At 41.8% G+C, this 21903-nt stretch overlaps 1 protein-coding gene across 1 annotated transcript in view; it reads left to right on the forward strand.

Annotated features, from left to right (window-relative positions):
* The first annotated feature begins 5488 nt into the window (after nt 1-5488).
* ZNF573 (zinc finger protein 573) overlaps nt 5489-21903 on the forward strand; it is a 52093-nt gene continuing 35678 nt past the window's right edge. The window contains exons 1-4 of the mRNA XM_058426263.1: nt 5489-5542; nt 11221-11311; nt 13262-13388; nt 14831-14923. Coding sequence (XP_058282246.1) covers nt 11243-11311; nt 13262-13388; nt 14831-14923 — 289 coding nt within the window. The 5' untranslated portion in view covers nt 5489-5542; nt 11221-11242. The remainder of the gene's footprint in view (nt 5543-11220; nt 11312-13261; nt 13389-14830; nt 14924-21903) is intronic.

Below are 21903 nucleotides of genomic sequence, written 5' to 3' on the forward strand. Positions count from 1 at the left end.
GGAAATGCAAAGTCCTAATCAAAGCATACCCACATTTCAGTTATCTGCATTATTGCACATTTAAATTTATAATGCATACATAGGATTCAATTCAATAGGTATAAAAATGTTAAGTAACCTTTTCTCTCATGCACCCTCATCATTTAGAGTCAACATTTTAATTTTGTTGTGCAACCTTTCATAATTTTGTTTTCTTTTTCTTTTTTTTTTTTTTTTTTTCATTTTAATTTTGTTGTGCAACCTTTCATAATTTTGTTTTCTTTTTCTTTTTTTTTTTTTTTTTTGAGATGGAGTCTTGCCCTGTCGCCCCGGCTGGGGTGCAATGTGCAATGGCACTATCTCGGCTCACTGCAACCACCGCCTCCTGGGTTCAAGCAGTTCTCCTGCCTCAGCCTCCCGAATACTTGGGATTACAGAGGCGCACCACCACACCTGGGTAATTTTTTGTGTCTTCAGTAAAGATGAGATTTCACCATGTTGGCCAGGCTGGTCTTGAACACCTGACCTCGTGATCCGCCTGCCTCGGCCTCTCAAAGTGCTGGGATTATAGGTGTGAGCCACCATGCCTGGCCTCTTTTTCTTTTTTGATAGCGACAGGGTCTCACTATGTTGCCCAGGCTGTTCTTGAACTCCTGGGCTCAAGCAATCCTCATGCCTCAGCCTCCCAAAGTGCTGGGATTACAGGCATGGGCCACCACACCCAGCCAAAACTTTTTCTTTTTTTAAATGTATTTTATTCTGTATATTTAAGGTACACAACATGATGTTATAGGATACATATACATAGTATAAAGGGGTTACTACAGTGAAGCAAATTAACATCTCTATCATCTCACAGATACCCACATTGTTTGTGTGTGGCAAGGGAAGCTAAAATCTACTCATTTAGCATGAATCCCGGACTTATTATGTATTTTTTATATGCCTAAAGTATAGTCTGATTTTGCCTGGTTTCTCTCTTACATAATTGGAGTAATAGTCTGTATCCTGCTACATCTGGCTTCTATTACTCAGTATTAAGTATTTAATATTCACATTTAGCATCGATTCTGCATTCTATTTAAACAGTACACCAGCTAGGTGTGGTGGCTCATGCCTGTAATTCCAGCACTTTGGGAGGCTAAGGCTGGCGGATCATGAGGTCAGGAGATTGAGACCATCCTGGCTAACATGGTGAAACCCCATCTCTACTAAAAATACAAAAAATTAGCCGGGTGTGGTGGCACGCACCTATAGTCCCAGCTACTCGGGAGGCTGAGGCAGGAGAATCACTTGAACCCGAGAGGCGGAGGTTGCAGCAAGCCAAGATCAGGCCACTGCACTCCAGCCTGGGCGACACAGTGAGACTCCGTCTCAAAGCAAACAAAGAAACAAAAAACCAAAAGTTAGCGGGGAGTGGTGGTGCACCACTGTAATCCCAGCTACTCTGGAGGCTGAGGCAGACTTGAACCTGGGAGGTGGAGGTTGCACTGAGCCCAGATCGTGCCACTGCACTCCAGCCTGGGCAACAGAGTGAAACTGTGTCTCAAAAAACAAACAAACAAACAAAAAACAGTACACCAGTGTGTATCCCTTCATGATTGGTGGACGTGTGGGTTGTGTTCATTTTTTCAGTTACAAATGATGCCGTTGTGAACATTTTTGTATTTCTATTTGGTTACCATTAGTGTGTATTTATGTACAGTATAAAGCAAGAGGTAAAACCATAGGTTACATGGTAAACATATCTTCAGTTTTACTAGGTATTATTGGTTTCATCCCAATGTTAATACACCGACAGTCTTACAATGTCTGATAATTCCCAAATCTTTGCATTCTTGCTGACACTTAATTTTGTCAAAATTTTGAGTTTTTTGGTGGGTACGTGTCAACGATTGTAGTATTAATTTACTGGACCTTTCCTTCTCTGTAACAGGCCCTGTCAAGATATATGTGTGGTATGGCAAGGGTAGGATGGCAGGGGTAGGAGCCCCTAGAGGTAGCAGGGGCTCTGGAATCCTTCATCATCCTATGTGAAAAAGTTTGTGGCAGTGATTTTTTTTTTTTTTTTTTGAGACAGAGTTTCGCTCTTGTTGCCCAGGCTGGAGTGCAATAGCGCCATCTCAGCTCACTGCAACCTCTGCCTCCCAGGTTCAAGCAATTCTCCTGCCTCAGCCTCCCGAGTAGCTGGAATTACAGGCGTGCGCCAACACACCCAGCTAATTTTTTGTATTTAGTAGAGATGGGGTTTCACCATGTTAGTCAGGCTGGTCTTAAACTCCTGACCTCAGGTGATCCACTTGCCTCAGCCTCCCAAAGTGCTGGGATTACAGGTGTGCGCCATGGTGCCCTGATATTTCCTGTGTACAGTGGTGTAGCCAGGGTGCAAAGCCACTTCCTAATGATTCTGTGATCTAAATATTATATCTTCTTGCTTCCCTTTAAGATATGTTCGTTCCTCCATACAATTAAACAATCTCAATTACTCTTGAGGGAGCATAAAATCCTCACTGTCTAATCATGGGTCCTTCCAAATTATTTGTTGGCTTGTGTTTAAAATATGAAAAAGATAATGTAGATTTTGTTTTATTCTTACTGCTTAATCTGAACAAAATGTCATAGATACCTCCTGGCCTGTTGCTCAACCAAGGAGAGTCACTTGAATAAGGAACAAGACTGGAGGGAAACCACATTGATAATTTATCATTACACTGTCATCACATACATGGAACTCATCAATGATGCTTACAAAAAAATTAGGTCATTTGTGGAAAAGTGTAAAGAGAATATAGGAGATGTCTCAGCTGAAGACAAAAAGCTACAGAAAATAATTGCAAAAAAAAAAGTGTTAAGATGTGATCACAAATTCAGAGATTCAGAAGCACAAAGGGCTAAGTTAAGGGGAAAAAAGGAGTTATCGATACTTTCTTCCTTATGGAGAACAGGATGAATTCTTAAAGGGGCAAGTAATTGTGAGTTTGATATATCTGATGATAATTAGTATTTCTAATGTTGTAAATGGTTGTGAATTTATAGTCACTATTCCTATTTCCTTTAGACTAGTGACCATGAGTCTGATCAACAGAAACACACTGGGTTAGTACTGTTATCTATGTCTGTTCAACATACTATGTGTTAAAATAAGTCGATCAATTTTTGTCTTGTATTTGTTTTCATTTCACTTTATTTTAGTTTCTTTGGAACAGGGTCTCACTCTGTCGCCCAGGCTAGAAGAGCAGTGACACGATCACAGCTCACTGCAGCCTCGACTTCTCCAGGCTCAGGTGATCCTCCTGCCTCAGCCTCCCAAGTAGTGGGGACTACAGGCATGAGCCACCCCGCCTGGCTAATTTTTGTATTTTTTGTAGAGACAGTGTTTTGATGTGTTGCTCAGGCTGGGCTCAAACTCCTGGACTCAAGCGATCTCTGTCTTGGCCTCATAAAGTACTGGGATGACAGGCATGCACCATGGCCCCAGGCCTGTTTTAATTTTATTAATTGGCTGATTCATCCAGACACATAATTATCAAGCAAAATCTCACTATTTCCTTAGCATTTCCCTTCAATTTAGCTTAGAAAATCTATTCCTAAGTTAATATTTTAAAACATATACAATTAGCCAGGTGTGGTGGCACATGCCTGTAATCCCAGCTACTTGGGAGGCTGAGGCAGGAGAAGCACTTGAACCCGGGAGACAGAGGTTGCAGTGAGCCAAGATCGTGCCACTGCACTCCAGCCTGAGTGACAGAGCGAGACTCCATCTCAAAAAAAAAAAAAAAAAGGTTTTCTCCAGATCATTTTTACATTTAATTATTCAGTCTGTTTTGACTATACCTTTAAGAATTAAGTAAATATAACTTCACTTCTACACACTATTAGTCAATGTACCTAACATAATTTATTGAATAAACCAGTCCATTCCCAACAACATCAAAAGTAAGTACATTTCCCAATGTAAATTAATACAACCATGATGGAAAATAATATGGAGATTCATCAGAAACTAAAAATAGAATTACTATATGTTCCAGCAACCCCACCTGTGGGTGTATAGCTAAAGGAATTGAAATCAGCATGCTGAAGAGACAACTGCACTACTATTCACTGCAGCATTATTCTGCATTGGATACAGAAGCAACCTAGGTGTCCAGCATGTTATAAGTGGATAAAGAAAATGTTACATATTATATATATTATGTATATAACGTTATATACATATATATGTATATATAAAGGAATACTATTCACTTTTTAAAAAGAGGAAAATCGGCCGGGCAAACTGGCTCACGCCTGTAAATGCAGCACTTTTGAGAGGCCAAGGTGGGTGGATCACCTGAGGTCAGGAGTTCGAGATCAGCCAGATCAACATGGTGAAACCCTGTCTCTACTAAAAATACAAAAATTAGCCGACGTGGTGGCGCATGCCTATAATCCCAGCTACTTGGGAGGCTGAGACACAAGAATCGCTTGAACCGGGGAGGCAGAAGTTGCAGTGAGCTGAGACTGTGCCACTGCACTCCAGCCTGGGTGACAAGTGTGAAACTCCGTTTCAAAAAAAATAATAATAAGTAAATAGATTTAAAAATAAAAATAAAAAATAAAAATAAAACAAGGAAAATTCTGTCATCTGTGACAACATGGACAAACCGGGAGGACATTATGCTAAGTGAGAGAGGCCAGAAACAGAAAGATAAATACCAAATACCACATAAGTGGTATTTGTGGAATCTAAAAAAGTCTAATTCTTAAGAGGCAGAGAATGGTGTTTACCAGAGACTGAAAAATGGGGAAAAGGGAGATGTTAATTAAAACAGTACAAAATTTCAGTTAGGAGAAATAAACTTTAGTAATCGATTGCATAGAACAGCAACTACATAAATAATGTGTTGTATGTTTCAAAATTGCTAAAAGTAGATTTTAAATGTTTTCACCACAAAAAAGTGAGGTGATGGATTTAATTAGCTTGATTTAATCATTTCACATTGTAAACATAGATCAAAACAGCATATTGTACTCTATCAGTTTATAAAACATACAATTATTATTATATTTGTCCATTTATAAAAAGTTACTTTTCTCATACCTTATAACAAGGCTGGACTTCCTCAGGGGACACACAGCAGAGTCCCCGCCCTCAGGAGCTCACACCCGATCCCCCACGCTCGCCCTTGCGGCCACACCTTGAACGCCCTCCCCGACCGACTCTACACTCAAACAGCCCGAGGCTTCGGGCAGCCTCGAGTTTGGATTCCCCTTCTCAGCCTTCTGGGGTCACTGAAATCCTCAGAACTCCGAGGACAAGTTGGACACGCCTTCGCCTCAGCCATCTTCGCCAGCGCAATAAGCCTCTGTGTCTGCACACTCCTGGTAGAGGGAAAACTAAAACCGCCGGGAGCCAGCGTCCGGCGGTGCCTGCAGTCTCACCGGGATTTGGAGTTCCGAGCCACTTTTCCCACAAGCCTCCGCGGTCATGGAGCTTTAGGCTTAAACTACATTTCCCAGAGGGCAACGGGAACATCCAATCTATGGCTTCCCTTCCGTTTTCGCGTGGTTCTTTTGCAAGGTGGGTTGAACTCATTTCAGGATATAATGGGCACAGAGTATTCGCAGGCAGGGCTCTGGGCAATCAAGTTACGTTGGAGCCCAACTTAAACCAGCCGGGGCGGTGGAGGAAGCCCTTAAACCGTGGAAGCCTGTAGTGTGGATGGCCAGTTGTTATCGGAATCTCAGGCCCGTGGGTGCATGAACAGCAGAGGAGGGTATTTGAGTGCGCACGTGAGAGAATGTTGTATATGTCAGATGGGGAATGTTTGAGAGTGTGTGACAGAGAAACTGCGTGTGAGAGGCTGGGATGTGCCTCCTTGACGGTGGGTGCTGTTGTGAGGCTGTGACAGGTGAGTGAGTGGCTGTGCTTGCGTGACGGGGATATGAGGTGCTTGTCCTTTTCGTGTACGTTGATTGCGGTGGCACTGCACTGTCACTTGGAGTCGTGGCTGTAGGTTCCCGGCTGCTTCTTCTCCCTCCTCACAGCTGCTTGCGGCTGACACACATAAAAAATGTCTGCAAGAGGGAAGTTGGATACTGAACTCTACATCAAGTTTTCCAGCAAGAAGACATTGACTTGCTGTGAGATTGGAAACGCCTGGGAGGTTATTTCTTTGTGAGCTCTGAGAGCTAGCTACCTGTCTCAGAACCTCGTCTTTCCCAGAGCTCTGACCCCAGGAACCTGCTGTGAACTCATACCCAGATTCCAGCCTCTCTCCTACCTCCATGTGTTTTAACAACAGGGAAGGTGTGGAGGGTATTGTGTAAGGAGGCATTCCGTGTTTCAAGGAAAGGCCTGATAACTCATGATTCTTTTCTCCCTCCCTGGTCCTGCTATTCCTCAAAAGGACTGTGATGAGGAGGAAAAAAATTCTTTCACATCTAAAAATCAATGTTTAGGCTAGTTGGCTTTTTTCCCTCCTAAGATTACTGGTTTTAGAGTATGCTTTACTTCATCTGAAATGTGTCTGAATGTCCTAATACTAATCTGCTTTCTTTCCAGTAGATGTTGGGAGCCATTGAGCTGAATCTCATTAACGTTCTCATATTTGTCCAGGTGTGGTGGCTCACGCCTGTAATCCCAGCATTTTGGGAGGCCAAGGCGGGCGGATCACTTGAGGTCAGGAGTTCGAGACCAGCCTGGCCAACATGACGAAACCCCATCACTACTAAAAATACAAAAATTAGTCTGGCGTGATGGTGCGTGCTTGTAATCCCACCATCTTGGCCAGGCTGGTCTCGAACTCCTGACCTCATGATCCACCCGCCTCGGCCTCCCAAAGTGCTGGGATTACAGGCGTGAGCCACCGCGCCCAGCCTTATGTGGATTATTTTACTTCATCTTCAGACTATTTTATATGCTAAATGACATTCTCTCCCAATTTACCAATGAGACTTTAAGACACATTTTATTAAGTATCAGAGCTTAAATCTGAAAGTCATATCCTAAAAGACTAACAACAGAGTTTGTATTAGTTACTTCAAGAGACCACCTCTTAAATATTACTTTTTTTTTAAATTTTTTGAGACGGAGTCTCGCTCTGTCGCCCAGGCTAGAGTGCAGTGGCGCGATCTTGGCTCACTGCAAGCTCTGCCTCCTGGGTTCACGCCATTCTCCTGCCTCAGCCTCTCCAAGTAGCTGGGACTACAGGTGCCCACCACCACGCCCAGCTAATTTTTTGTATTTTTAGTAGAGCCTGGGTTTCACCGTGGTCTCCATCCCCTGACCTCGTGATCCCCCCGCCTCGGCCTCCCAAAATGCTGGGATTACAAGCGTGAGCCACCACGGCCGGCTTTTTTTTTTTTTTTTTTTTGAGACAGAGGCTTGCTCTATGGCCAGGCTGGAGTGCAGCGGCGCAGTCTCGGCTCACTGCAACCTCTGCCTCCCAAGTTCAAGCGATTCCCCTGCCTCAGCCTCCTGAGGTCCATTATATCATTATTATGTCTTTGCATCCTCATAGCTTAGCTTCCACTCATAAATGAGAACATGTAATGTTTGGTTTTCCATTCCTGAGTTACTTCACTTAGAATAATGGTCTCCAACTCCATTCAGGTTGCATCCAATGCTGTTATTTCATTCCTTTTTATGGCTGAGTAGTATTCCATAGTGTATATATATGTGTACACACACCAAATTTTCTTTATCCACTTGTTGATGAGCATTTAGGCTGGTTCCATATTTTTGCAGTTGTGCTGCTATAAACATGTGTGTGCAAGTGTCTTTTTCATATAATTACTTCTGGCTGGGTGCAGTGGCTCACACCTGTAATCCCAGCATTTTGGGAGGCTGAGGCCAGCGGATCACTTAAGGCCAGGAGTTCGAGACCAGCCTGGCCAACATGGTGAGACTCCTGTCTCTATCATTGAAAAATAAAATAAAATAATTTTATATAATGACTTCTTTTCCTCTGGGTAGATGCCCATTAATGGGACTGCTGGATCAAAGGGTACTTCTACTTTTAGTTTTTAAAGGAATCTTCATACTGTTTTTCATAGTGGTTATACTAGTTTTCATTCCCACTAGTAGTGTAGAAGTGTTCTCTCTTCACCACAACCATGGCAACATCTATTCTCTTTTGATTTTTTTAAATTATGGTCATTCTTAGAGCAGTAAGATGGTATCACATTGTGATTTTTATTGGCATTTTCCTGATCATTAGTCATGTTGAGCATTTTTTCATATGTTTGTTGGCCATTTGTATATCTTCTTTTGAGAATTGTCTAGTCATATCCTTAGCCTACTTTTTGATGGGATTATTTGTTTTTTTTCTTGCTGATTTGTTTGAGTTCCTTGTAGATTCTGGATGTCAGTCCTCTGTTGGATGTACAGTTTGTGAATACTTTTTCCTATCCTGTGGGTTGTCTGTTTACTCTGCTGATTATTTCTTTTGCTGTGCAGAAGCTTTTTCGTTTAATTAAGTCCCATCTATTTATCTTTGGTTGTGTTGCATTTGCTTTTGGGTTCTTTCTTGGTCATGAACTCTGCCTAAGCCAACGCCTAGAAGAGTTTTTCCAATGTTATCTTGTAGAATTTTTATGGTTTCAGGTCTTAGATTTAAGTCTTTGATCCATCTTGAGTTGATTTTTCTCTAAGGTGAGAGATGAAGCTCCAGTTTCATTCTTCTACACGTGGCTTGCCAATTATCCCGCACCATTTTTTGAATAGTGTGTCCTTTCCCCACTTTATGTTTTTGTTTACTTTGTTGAAGATCAGTTGGCTGTAAGTATTTGGCTTTATTCTGGGTTCTCTATTCTCTCCCATTGGTCTACATGCCTGTTTTTATACCAGTACCATGCTGTTTTGGTAACGATTGCCTTGTAGTATAGTTTGAAGTCAGGGAATGTTATGTCTCCAGATTTGTTCTTTTTGCTTAGTCTTGCTTTGACTATGTGGGCTCTTTTTTTGTTCCGTTTGCATTTTAGGATTGTTTTGTCTAGTTCTGTGAAGAATGGTGATGGTATTTTGATGGAAATTGCATTGAATTTATAGATCGCTTTTGGCAGTATGGTCATTTTCGCCATGCTGATTCTACCCATCCATGAGCATGGGATATGCTTCCATCTGTTTGTGTCATCTATGATTTCTTTCAGCAGTGTTTTGTAGTTTTCCTTGTAGAGATCTTTCACCTCCTTGATTAGGTATATTCCTAAGTTTGTTTGTTTTTGTTTTGTTTTGTTTGTTTGTTTTTGCAGCTGTTGTAAAAGAGATTGAGTTCTTGATTTGATTCTCAGCTTAGCCGATGTTGGTATATAGCAATGCTACTGATTTGTATACATTAATTTTGTATCTTGAAACTTTACTGTATTTATCAGATCTAGGGGCTTTTTGGATGAGTCTTTAGGGTTTTCTAGGTATATGATTATATCATCGGCAAACAGCAAGTTTGACTTCCTCTTTACCAATTTGGATGTCCTTTATTTCTTTCTCTTGTCTGATTGCTGTGTCTAGGACTAGTCACTACTTTAAAATGCCAATAATTCAGCAAGGACCATAAGTTGTAAATAGGAACGGGTAAGTCAGTGTATAGTGAAGACCACTAGAGAGATTCAGGTGGTGTGCCTTGGGAATTCATGTGGAGGTGGCATTGATTAGATTCTGGTCATCATTGTAACTAAGCCCATGGAATCTATGTGGAAGTTATTGAATATATTCTGTAAGCTTTTACTGTCTAATTTTTTCTTCAAGTGATGTTAGATAAAAAGTGAAACCAGGCCAGGCGTGGTAGCTCATGCCTGTAATCCCAACACTTTGGGAGGTCTAGGAGGGAAGATCTCTTGAGCCCAGGAGTTTGAGACCAGCCTAGGTAACATAGTAAGACTCTGTCTCCAAAAAAAAATTTTTTAATTAGCCAGGCATGGTGGTGCACACCTTTAGTCCCAGCCACTCAGGAGGCTGAGGCAGTAGGATTACTTGAACCTAGAAGCTTGAGTTTACAGTGAGCTATGATCACACCACTGTACTCCAGCCTGGGTGACAGAGCAAGACCCCTGCCCTTTAAAAAAAAAAAAAAAGAGAGTTTAGCAGTAGTCTGGATGACACTGTATGTGTGTGTGTACACATGTATTTTTTAAGTTAATGTATGAACAATGTTAAAATGATTATAAAATATATTCAAAAAAGAAAATCAAGATAGCAACTAAAAGAAAAGTAATGGTAACATATGATCATGTTATAATGTAACAGAATAAATAAATTACCAGACTTTCTCAATGTATTGATGTCCTACAGCCTGTGCCTCAATGCTTGTCTGTCTTTTTAATGATCCAATGATATTGCACATTCTGTTTTTTTCATCTTAATTTTCTGTGGACAGTATATCTAAAATTTTTAAATTTTATTAAATACATTTCCCTACTTAGCATCTGATAGCTTCTTGGTATTCTATTACATGTATATTTTGTCTTTAGCAAGGCAGTTTGTACTCAACACAGAACCAGGCCTAAGCATTTCCTCCTGTGCTGTGTTCTCGCTCATATTTTGACCAATTTCAACTGATTCTGATGCCATAGAAGAGGTTCTAGTTTGAGGCCAGGCGTGGTAGCACATGCCTGTAATCTGAATAATTTGGGAGGCCAAGGCGGATAAATCACCTGAGGCCAGGAGTTCAAGACCAGCCCTGCCAACATAATGAAACCCCGTCTCTACTAAAAATACAAAAAAATTTAGCTAGGTGTGGTGGTGCGCACCTGTAGTCCCAGCTTGGGTGGCTGAGGCAGGAGAATCGCTTGCCTGAGAGGCAGAGGTTGCAGTGAGCCGAGATCTCACCACTGCACTCCAGCCTGGGCAACAGAGCGAGACTTCATCTCAGAAAAAAAAAAAAAAAAGCTTCTAGTTTAAACGATAAGTCCTCCCTCAGCCTTGGAAGGTGGGAATGAAGGCAAGTAAATTTTCTCATGGAGAAACTGAGCAGCCTAATCTCAAGTCTAGATCAGCCTTCCCAAATTGGAGGCTTGTCTAGAAAACCTCTTGCTATCTTGTCTGGATCTGGCTTTAGTGAGCCGGTGACTTACTCTAAAACTACCTTTGTATAGCTGGGTTTCCTGGGGTGTGAGGGAGTGCTTAGATTCATTGTCTGTTTTTCCCTAAGTTATGTGTTCAGTTGTGAGGGATTAATTTGGAAGGAGAAATAGAGGAGCAGAAAGATTTTATTAAATTAAGTCATACTGGGAACACTAACATCTCTTTTCTTCTCTCAGCTCTGGATTCTCTGGAGTTTGAATGTTTCCAGTATTGGAACCCCACCGAGTAGGACTGATCAGGTCTTACAATTCTAAAACCATGACCTGTGTAAGTTGATTATTCTGTTTCCTTGCAATATCATGATCATAGGTTATGTGGATTTTTTCATTAACCTAAGGCTTCCTATTTAAGAAGGCCTCCTTCAGTTATCTGTCCCCACTTTCTTCTAATATAGTGAATAGTGATAGCAAATAACTCAGTTTTCTCCCTATGAGTATTTTCTGTCCACTTTCATATTTATTGTCAAATGTATTTAATACTCATGTGCTTATTCTTCAACCAAAGTCTATGATAGAGCAGTAAAGGAGTGAAGTCTCAACAGGGAACTATTTGAGCTTCCTTTATAGGTCCTTAGTTTGGTGAATTAGAGATGTTGGTCCTATTTGGATACCACAGGTAGGCCTTGACATTCTCCACAGACCTGAGTTTTTTGGGCAAATAAGATGGGATTTGGTTATCAATTGGTCTGTCTTAGTATGTGATGAGATCTCATATTCTTTGAGAATTTTAGAATTGTTGGAGATAAACCATGGATCTTGCCAAGGAATTACTGAGAGACAAGTTTTTATTTTGTGGTTGAATATGTTCTGCTGAACTTGGGAGACATCTTTTTGATTATGAGTCATCCTATATCAGTATCCATTCTGGAACAAGGAAAGTATTAAGTGATGGAAAATGTTGATGAATGAGAATATTATCCTAAGAAGTAAATATGTTGATTTCTAGAACTGGGGAAGACCTTCGAAGTTTTGTCCAACAAAGTATATGAAGGTAGGCTAGCTATGGTGGCTCATACCTGTAATCCCAGCACTTTGGGAGGCCAAGGCAGGAGGATCACTTGAGGCCAGGAGTTTGAGACCCCTTGCAAAAAAAGTGAGACCCCCATCTCTACAAAAAAAGTACAAAAATCAGCTGGGCGTGGTGGCTTGCACCTGTAGTCCCAGTTACTCAGGAGGCTATGGCAGGAGGATTGCTTGAGCATGGGAGGTCAAGGCTGCAGTGAGCTGTGATTGTGTCACTGCACTCCAGCCTGGGCAACAGAGTGAGCCTGTCTAAAAAAAAAAAAAAAAAAAAAAAAAGATTTAAAAAATGTACATGAAGGTAAAACATGGATTAACGATGGAGTAAGTCTGAAATATTCATAATAAAATTGATTGTTGCACAGTCAGTAAAAAATATATTTGTCAAAATAAAGAAAAATGCTTATTATGTGCTCTGACATAATGATGTAACTTGAGGCTTGTGGAAATGTCTAAATGTTCTGCAGAAGCTTTTTTTTTTTTTTTTTTTTTAGTATGGAGCTTGGCCAGGTGCAGTGGCTCACGCCTGTAATCCCAGCACTTTGGGAGGCTGAGGCAGGCGGATTGCTTGAGCCCAGGAGTTTGAGACCAGCCTGGGCAACATGGTGAAACTCTGTCCCTACAAAAAATACAAAAATTAGCTGGGCAGGTCCTGCACACCTGTAGTACCAACTACTTGAAAGGCTGAGATGGGAGAATCAACCTGGGCCTGGGAGGTCAAGGATACAATGAGCCATGTTTGAGTCACTGCACTCCAGCCTGGGCAGGAGTGAGCCCCCATCTCAAAAAAAAAAAAAATAGCACAAAACAATAAAATATTGGAGATTATTAAATTTGGCAAGGACATCTCATTTTTCTAACTTTAAAGGAAAAATAGTTTAGAAACTCATGTTTATTGGGAATTTACAGATCACATGACTAGCAGACTGTGTAGTTGTGTCCTTAATACTTTATTGAATTTTATTTTATCCATTCCTCAGAAGTTCTGAATTATTGTGGTAACCTCCAACATGCAGAAACATTTGTCTGTCGCAATAGGATCCTTTACGAATATGTAGACACGTTGCTTTAGTCTGCTACCAGTCATTAGCCACATATACTATATCACTCCTTTTCTCTAATGTGCTCTTCTAATCTCCTGTCTTTCCATCTTTAAAATGTTTTTAAAATTTTGTAATGCATGGGTTTGCAGTTTCAGGAATTAGTGACATTCAGGGATGTGGCCATAGACTTCTCTCGACAGGAGTGGGAATACCTGGACCCTAATCAGAGGGACTTATACAGGGATGTGATGTTGGAGAACTATAGAAACCTGCTCTCACTGGGTAAGTTTATTTGCCTCAAGTAATTTAAAATGTGATCTATGATATGTTACCTTTCAACACAGTGAATTTCAAGGCCGTATTTCAAGACATAGTTGAATTTCTCCTTCCTGTTCTTAGAGGAATATTTCAGCTCCGCCTGTTTGACAATGGCTGTGCCACCAAGCACCATCATTTTCTTCATCCTTTAGAGATAGTCACATATTCTCCTGCCCCTTATGATTGCCTCCTTTCCTTAATATCCAAGGGGCTGGATTAAAATTATATATTATTATTATTAAATTATATATTATTAGTCCATGAATAACCATTGTCCAGGAATCCTGGTTTCCCATTGTGCATATTTCCAGAATTCCTATAGATAATGCTGTGCCATCATCTGATCCACCTGCAGGGACAAAAGATGCAGATTCATGATTCACTCTGAGTATAAGAAGAACCCCCGTGACTTATATAGGGCTGGATTAGATGAACAATATTTATTGAAAACTGAAGAGTCCACATTTCATTTCCTGTAGCCAATCTGTATGATTTATTGTTGAAAGTTATAATTCATGAGCTTTGCATTGAGTTTGAATGAAGATTTTATATATCAGTCGGGATGCTATTTTTTCTCTCATACAGAAATAATAAAATAATTATAATTGGTACAATTGTGCTCATTATGTCCCCAGCCACTCTTTGGAAGGGAAGGGGAATATATATATATAATAACAATCCTCAAAGAACTGTGCGATAGTATTATTGTTATTATCTTATTTATTTATTTTTTTTTTCGAGACTGGATCTTGCTCTGTTGCCTAGGCTGGAGTGCAGTCATAGCTCACTGTGGCCTTGACCTCCTGGGCTCAAGGGATCCTCCCACTTTAGCCTCCTTAGTAGCTGGGACTATAGATGTACCACCATGCCTGACTAATTTTTTTTTTTTTTTTTTTTTTTTTGTAGAGATGAGGTCTCGCTGTGTTGCCCAGGTTGGTCTCAAACTCCTGGTCTCAAGTGATCCTCCTACCTCGACCTTCCAAAATGCTGGGATTACAGGCGTGAGCCACCGCACCTAGCCAATAGTAGTAGTATTATGCCCAGTTTATTTGCCAAATTGAAATAATGAGTTGAAGTCACATGGCCAAAGTCACAAGGTTGGTAGATTTAAGAGGAATAATTTGTGCCCCAGCCTTCTGGCTCCAGAGAACTTCACAGCTACTTTGAGGTGGTAATATTTGGAAAGAGACATTTTATAAAGTCACAGGTTAAACTTTCTCCTGAGAGACCACGTGTGTATGAGTTTACATTAAAATAAGGTTTTACTGTACCTGCTTCATTTCTTCAATCATCTCGCCCCTATTTTATTTGAAGTCCTTAGTTCATTGTAAATTTAACCAAAGCTCAAAGGTTTCTGTTACCTTTGTTTTTATTTTTATACCATGTGGCATTTCTTTTCTTATAAGGAGGACATTCCATTTCTAAACCAGTTGTGGTTGATTTACTGGAGCGAGGAAAAGAGCCCTGGATGATTCTGAGGGAAGAAACAGAGTTCACAGGTAAGGAAGGCAGGGCACCCCATCAGGGCCGGCCACAGTCCATGGGGTAAGAGAAAGGAGACACTTTTGTGTTGTTTGTGAAGCCTTCCTCCAAGGCACCCAGACTTGTGGAGCAAAGGCCTACAACTTGGTTGGGAACAAAGATTGCAGCGTAAGCTATGAAAGAAGCTTCAACTTTACCCCATTTACCAATCACCTTCTTTCTTTTATATTTCAAACCCGTTTTCAGTGATGGGGGCTTTCTTTTTTCTTTTCTTTTTTCTTTTTTTTTTTTTTTTCCGAGACAGAGTCTTGCTCTGTTGCCCGGGCTGGAGTGCAGTGGCTTGATCTCCACTCATTGCAACCTCCACCTCCTGGGTTCAAGTGATTCTCCTGCCTCAGCCTCCCAAGTAGCTGGGATTACAGGTGTGTACCACCATGCCCAGCTAATTTTTGTATTTTTAGTAGAGACATGGTTTCACCATGTTGGCCAGGCTGATCTCGAACTCCTGACCTCGTGATCTGCCCACCTCGGCCTCCCAAAATGCTGGGATTACAGGTGTGAGCCACTACACCCAGCCTCTTTTTTCTTTAATGCAATATTTTACCTGTATTTTGGATTCAACTGTTTTTCCAGCTCCCCTTTTGCACACACACACACAACACATATATCAATGTAGTGATCACGAGGAAGACATGTAAGGTCCTTATCCTCATGGAAATTTACATTGTACTAAAGAACACATAAAAATAAACCATAAGGTCCTTATCCTCATGGAAATTTACATTGTACTAAAGAACACATAAAAATAAAATAAATAGCTGGGCACAGTGGCTTACGCCTATAATCCCAACACTTTGAGAGGCTGAGGCAGGTGGATCAGGAGGTCAGGAGTTCAAGACCAGCCTGGCCGATCTTGAATGGTAAAACCCCATTTCTGCTAAAAATACAAAAATTAGCCAGGCATGGTGGCAGGTGCCTGTAATCCCAGCTATTTGGGAGGCTGAGGCAGGAGAATTGCTTGAACCCGGGCGGCAGAGGTTGCAGTGAGCCGAGATCACGCCATTGCACTCCAGCCTGGGTGACAGAGTGAGACTCTGTCTCAAAAATAAAATAAAATAGGCCAGGCGCGGTGGCTCACGCCTGTAATCCCAGTATTTTGGGAGACCGAGATGGGCGGATCACGAGGTCAGGAGATTGAGACCATCCTGGCTAACACGGTGAAACCCCATCTCTACTAAAAATACAAAAAAAATTAACCGAGCGTAGTGGCAGGCGCCTGTAGTCCCAGCTACTCGGGAGGCTGAGGCAGGAGAATGGCGTGAACCCGGGAGGTGGAGCTTGCCATGAGCCGAGATCGCGCCACTGCACTCCAGCCTGGGTGACTGAGCGAGACTCCGTCTCAAAAAAATAAAAAATAAAATAAAATAAACAGGCAAACAACTACTATTAGGCAGTGGAATAAGCAATGGTAGAAAATAAGCAGAGATTAGGCCATTTTGGATGAGATGGCTGGGGACAGCTTCTTTGGGGCAGTAGTATTTGGAAAGAGACATGGTATAAGGTCACAAGCCATGTGTTTATCTGGGGAAGAATATTCCAAGCTGAATAAAGAGCTTAGAAGGCTAAGGGGGTGGCTGAGGCATTGGAGGGAAGGAGTAAGGAGAGTCAAGGGAGGGGAATAGAGAGAGCTATGTGAGTCTGAGGAGCACCAAAGTAGACCAGAATAGAGATCCTAACAGGAGAGTGACAAGAATGAGGTCACACTGTTAGGAAGAGTCAGATCACATGAGGTATTGTTGAATTTGAATTGTTGGGAATAAGAAGGATTAGAACCAATGATGTAACTGTTTTCAAGGCATTTTTAAAAACATCACACAGATTCAGAGAACAACATATAACAAAGGTGTAGCTTACTGAGTCTTATAAGTTAAACAATCATGTCACCACAACCATGTCAGGAGTTAAAACTTAAAAAAATTTTTTTTATTTTAATATAATTTTAGAGTTACAGTAAGGTTATAATAATGACATACAAGATTCTTTTATACCCTCCAAGCAATATTTCTAAACAAGGAGAGAGTTTCTAGTTAATTCTGAAGTCCTCCACATGTCTGCAACCAGTCACAATCTTCTTCCTCCTGCTAAGTGTCACCACTATTCTGATTTTAATGGTAATAAGTTCCTTCCTTTTATTCTTTCTCCAATTTCAAGTCTTTTTAAGTTTTCGCAAGTCTCTAAGTTTTGTCTTCATCTTTGTGTTCCTAACCCTTTATTTGCTGAAGAAACATCTTCCATTTTAGATTTTGCTGATGCCATCCCTGAGATTTGCTTAAGTATGTTCTCTGACCTCTCTATATCCTCTGAATGAGTAGAGGGGTCAAGAGGCTTATGTATCTGAGTCCAGAGCTCATACTGCTCACTGCACAACTGCCAGTAAGTCAAGAGACAAGGTGTTAGGGCAAGGAACTTTATTTCAGAGAGCCAGCAAATGGAGAAGATGGCAGACTAATGTCCTAAAGAACCACCGTAAAAGGCATGAATCTCATGCCGTTTTTTATGTTGGGGAAGGGGGAACTAGGAGGAGGTTGAAGTCAGGAGGTGACTGGTGACTACAGATACCTGGGCATCAGTAGGGGTCTGAGAAGGTTGCACAACGTTGTCCTTGGTCAGATCACAATGCTCCTATAAATCTTTAACATAACATTGTTACTTGTATGTACACCCTCCCTGTCTCCTTGGGAATTATTAATAGTTTTGGAATGGGATTATTATCCTTGCTTTAAAGTTATACTATAAACTAAATCCTCCCATAGTTAACTTGGCCAGCGTGCAGGAATGAGCAAACGCCATTAGCTTGTGAGGTTAGAAGCAAGGTGGAGTCAGCTATGCTAGATTTATCTCACTGTTACACTTAATCAGTTTTGATTCAGTTTATTTTATTTATTTATTTTTTTGCAAGACAACTTCCTGGCCAGTATTGTATGCATCCTATGTTGGCACTTTTCCTGCTCCCCTCATACCAGAGAGAGCTGGGCTTATGGTTTACTGTGTTAAAGGAAAACACCACCTCTAAAGAGCTTTATATAGTGTCTCAGAGGTGGAAGGGCAAGGATGGCTTTTACTGAGAATTAAAAGTTTGGTTTAAGCTGGTCTTCATACGAGGACTTGATTAGGATTAGGTAAAGATGAAGACACCACAGTGGAGAATTAGTGGAAACAGCTAGGTTAGAATTTTGAGGTTAGGAATTGAAAATTTTCTAGAGTACAAGCTGTTGATGTTTGCCATTTAAGAGTCGATGGATCTTTCAGGAACTTCCAGTAATGAACAATGAAGCCATTTGCCTGTGCAAGAAACTTCCAGAACAGTAAAATTGTGCTGAGGAAAACAGTGGGATATGCTTGTGTAGACAGTAAGCTACCTGTGGGAGGGTTGGTAGGTCCACTTCTCTGTTTCAAGGCTGAGTGTGGGAGTGAATGGTTTAGGTTCTAGGATAAACTTTCTGGTTGTCTCTCTTTCTGTGATTTTTAGCAGGCATGTATGCTCAGTGCCTGGATGTATTAATTCATCAGACATTCCAAAATGGTCATATTCTAATTCTAACATTTATTTTTCATTTATTATGTACAAATATAAACAATTTTTTACATCACCTACTGTTTGGTAACTATTGATACCATTTGGAAAATAAAGGCTGATCAATATTTGGTCTTTCTCTTTTCTTTCTTTTTTTTGAGATGGAGTTTCGCTCTTGTTGCCCAGGCTGAAATGCAGTGGTGCAATCTTGGCTCATTGCAACCTCCTCCTCCTGGGTTCAAGCCATTCTCCTGCCTCAGCCTCCCAAGTAGCTGGAATTACAAGCATGTACCACCATGCCCGGCTAATTTTTATATTTTTAGTAGAGACGGGGGTTTTGCCATGTCGGCCAGGCTGGTCTCGAACTCCTGACCTCAGATGATCCACCCGACTTGGCTTCCCAAAGTGTTAGGATTACAGGCATGAGCCACCGTGCCTGGCCCCTAGGATCCTTCGTAGGTAACTAGACAGTTTTTGTTTTTGTTTTTGAGATGGAGTTTTGCTCTTGTTGCCCAGGCTGGAGTGCAATGGCACAATCTCAGCTCACTGCAACCTCCATCTCCCAGGTTCAAGCGATTCTCCTGCTTCAGCCTCCCGAGTAGCTGGGATCACAGGCATGTGCCACCATGCCCAGCTAATTTTGTACTTTTAGTAGAGACGAGGTTTCTCCATGTTGGTCAGGCTGGTCTCGAACTCCCAACCTCAGGTGATCCACCTGCCTCAGCCTCCCAAAGTGCTGGGATTACAGGCATGATCCACTACACCCAGCCTTAGACAGTTATTTTATTGCCAGTCTTCTCCCATCTGATATGACAAAGTGTTGCAGGCTTATCTTGTACGTTTCCTGTACCAAAGCTTTTAGTCAGCCATAAGTTTGTGAACTGTTGGGTTCTTTTAGTGGGAAATGGTATTTTAAGGCCACAGTCTAGCCTCTAGAAGTGCCCATTTTTCTGGGTTGAAGATTGTTATAGGCGTTTTACTAGCTAAAGATAGAAAAATCTGTAAGTGACTGGGCGTGATGGCTCATGCCTGTAATTCCAGCACTTTGGGAGGCTGACCTGAGGTCAAGAGTTCAAGTCCAGCCTGGCCAACATGGTGAAACGCCATCTCTACTGAAAATACAAAAATTAGCCAGGCATTGTGGCGGCTACCAGTAATTCCAGCTACTGGGGAGGCTGATGCAGGAGAATCACTTGAATCCAGGAGGCGGAGGTTGCAGTGAACAGAGATCATGCCGCTGCACTCCAGCCTAGGAGACAAGAGTGAAACTCCATCTCAAAAAAAAAAAAAAAAAAAAGGCCAGGCGCAGTGGTTCACGCCTGTAATCTGAGCACTTTCAGAGGCCGAGGCAGGCAGATCACGAGGTCAGGAGATCGAGACCATCCTGGCTAACACAGTGAAACCCCATCTCCACAAAAAATACAAAAAATTAGTTGGGTGTGGTGGCAGGCACCTGTAGTCCCAGCTACTCAGGAGGCGGAGGCAGGAGAATGGCGTGAACCCAGGAGGTGGAGCTTGCAGTGAGCCGAGATAGCGCCACTGCAGTCCAGCCTGGGTGAAAGAGTGAGACTCCGTCTCAAAAGAAAAAAAAAATGACTCACACCTGTAATCCCAGCACTTTAGGAGGCCGAGGCGGGCAGATCACGAGGTCAAGAGATTGAGACCATTCTGGCTAACATGGTGAAACCCCGTCTCTACTAAAAGTACAAAAATTAGCTGGGCGTGGTGGCCACTGGTCTGTAGTCCCAGCGACTCGGGAGGCTGAGGCAGGAGAATTGCTTGAATCCAGGAGGTGGAGGTTGCAGTGAGCCGAGATCGGGCCACTGCACTCCAGCCTGGTGCCAGAGTGACACTCCGTCTTAAGAAAAAAAAAAAGACCGTAAGTATACATATATGTATGTGTTTACATATTTACATAAAAATAAATTACCTAATGAGTTTATATGGCAACTTCCTGGCCAAACTTAGAACTAAATGGTGTTTAATTGAAATTTTTTGTCTTTGATCTGTGTCTCTTTTCCTCAGTACCAATTCTCCAATACTCCAGTGATGATAAAATTAAAATACCATGCAAGTATTCATTTCCTTTATTCTATTTTTTTTTTTTTTTTTTTTTTTGAGACAGAGTTTCACTCTTGTCGCCCTGGCTGGAGTGAAATGGTGCGATCTCGGCTCATCGCAACCTCTGCCTCCTGGGTTCAAGTGAGTCTCCTGCCTCAGCCTCCAGAGTAGCTAAGATTACAGGCATGCGATACCATGCCCGGCTAATTTTGTATTTTTAGTAGAGATGGGGTTTCTCCATGTTGGTCAGGCTTGTCTTAAACTCCCAACCTCAGGTGACCTGCCCACCTTGGCCTCCCAAAGTGTTGGGATTACAGGCATGAGCCACCATGCCCAGTCATTTCCTTTATTCTTTATGACACATAAAACATTCTTAGAACATTAATAACAGCTTTACTACCTAAATGATTACTGAAAACAGTTGTTTTTTTAGTATGCCCAGTCTCCTCCCAATTTTTAGTTTTACCATAATCATATGAAATATATAGTCATTGCATCATATGCTTTCTCCCTTATGACTGATACTTACTCTGTTTTTTTTTTTTTTTTTTTTTTTTTAGACCATCTCACTCTGTCACCCAGGCTGGAGTACAGTGGCAGATCTTGGCTCACTGCAACCTCTGCCTTCTGATTTCAAGCGATCTTCCTGCCTCAGCCTCCCAAGTAGCTGGGATTACAAGTGTGTGCCACCATGCCTGGCTAATTTTTGTATTTTCACAAAATACAAAGGGTGGTCTCGAACTCCTGACCTCAAGTGATCTGCCCACCACGGCCTCCCAAAGTGCTGGGATTACAGTCTTGAGCCCCGGTACCCGGCCATGATATTTACTCTTAACCTAAATATATATTTTTAATATATATATAAATATAGTTGTTGTTGGGTATTTGGTGCTCAGCACCCTGTGGCATGGCTGCAGTGATTCATGCACATGAGACTCAGCCTTCCAGGAGCTCTCTTTTCCACAGGTGCTAGAGCTCAAGTGCTAGGAAATGAGATCCACACAGCACGAGTGTGGGCCTCCCCTGACTTAAGAAGACTGGTTTGGCCGCGCACGGTGGCTCATGCCTGTAATCCCAGCACTTTGGGAGGCCAAGGCAGGTGGATCGCTTGAGGTCAGGAGTTCGAGACCAGCCTGGCCAACATGGTGAAACCCCGTCTCTAGCAAAAATATAAAAAATTAGCTGGGTGTGGTGGTGCATGCCTGTAATCCCAGCTACTCAGGAGGCTGAGGCAGGAGAATCACTTGAACCAGGGAGTTGGAGGTTGTGGTGAGCCGAGATCGCGCCACTGCACTCCAGCCTTGGTAACAGAATGAGAATGGTCTCAAAAAAAAAAAAAGACTGGCTCCATAGGTTGGTACA

Source organism: Hylobates moloch, unplaced genomic scaffold (assembly GCF_009828535.3).
Source record: "Hylobates moloch isolate HMO894 unplaced genomic scaffold, HMol_V3 SCAFFOLD_13, whole genome shotgun sequence".
Lineage (NCBI taxonomy): Eukaryota > Metazoa > Chordata > Mammalia > Primates > Hylobatidae > Hylobates > Hylobates moloch.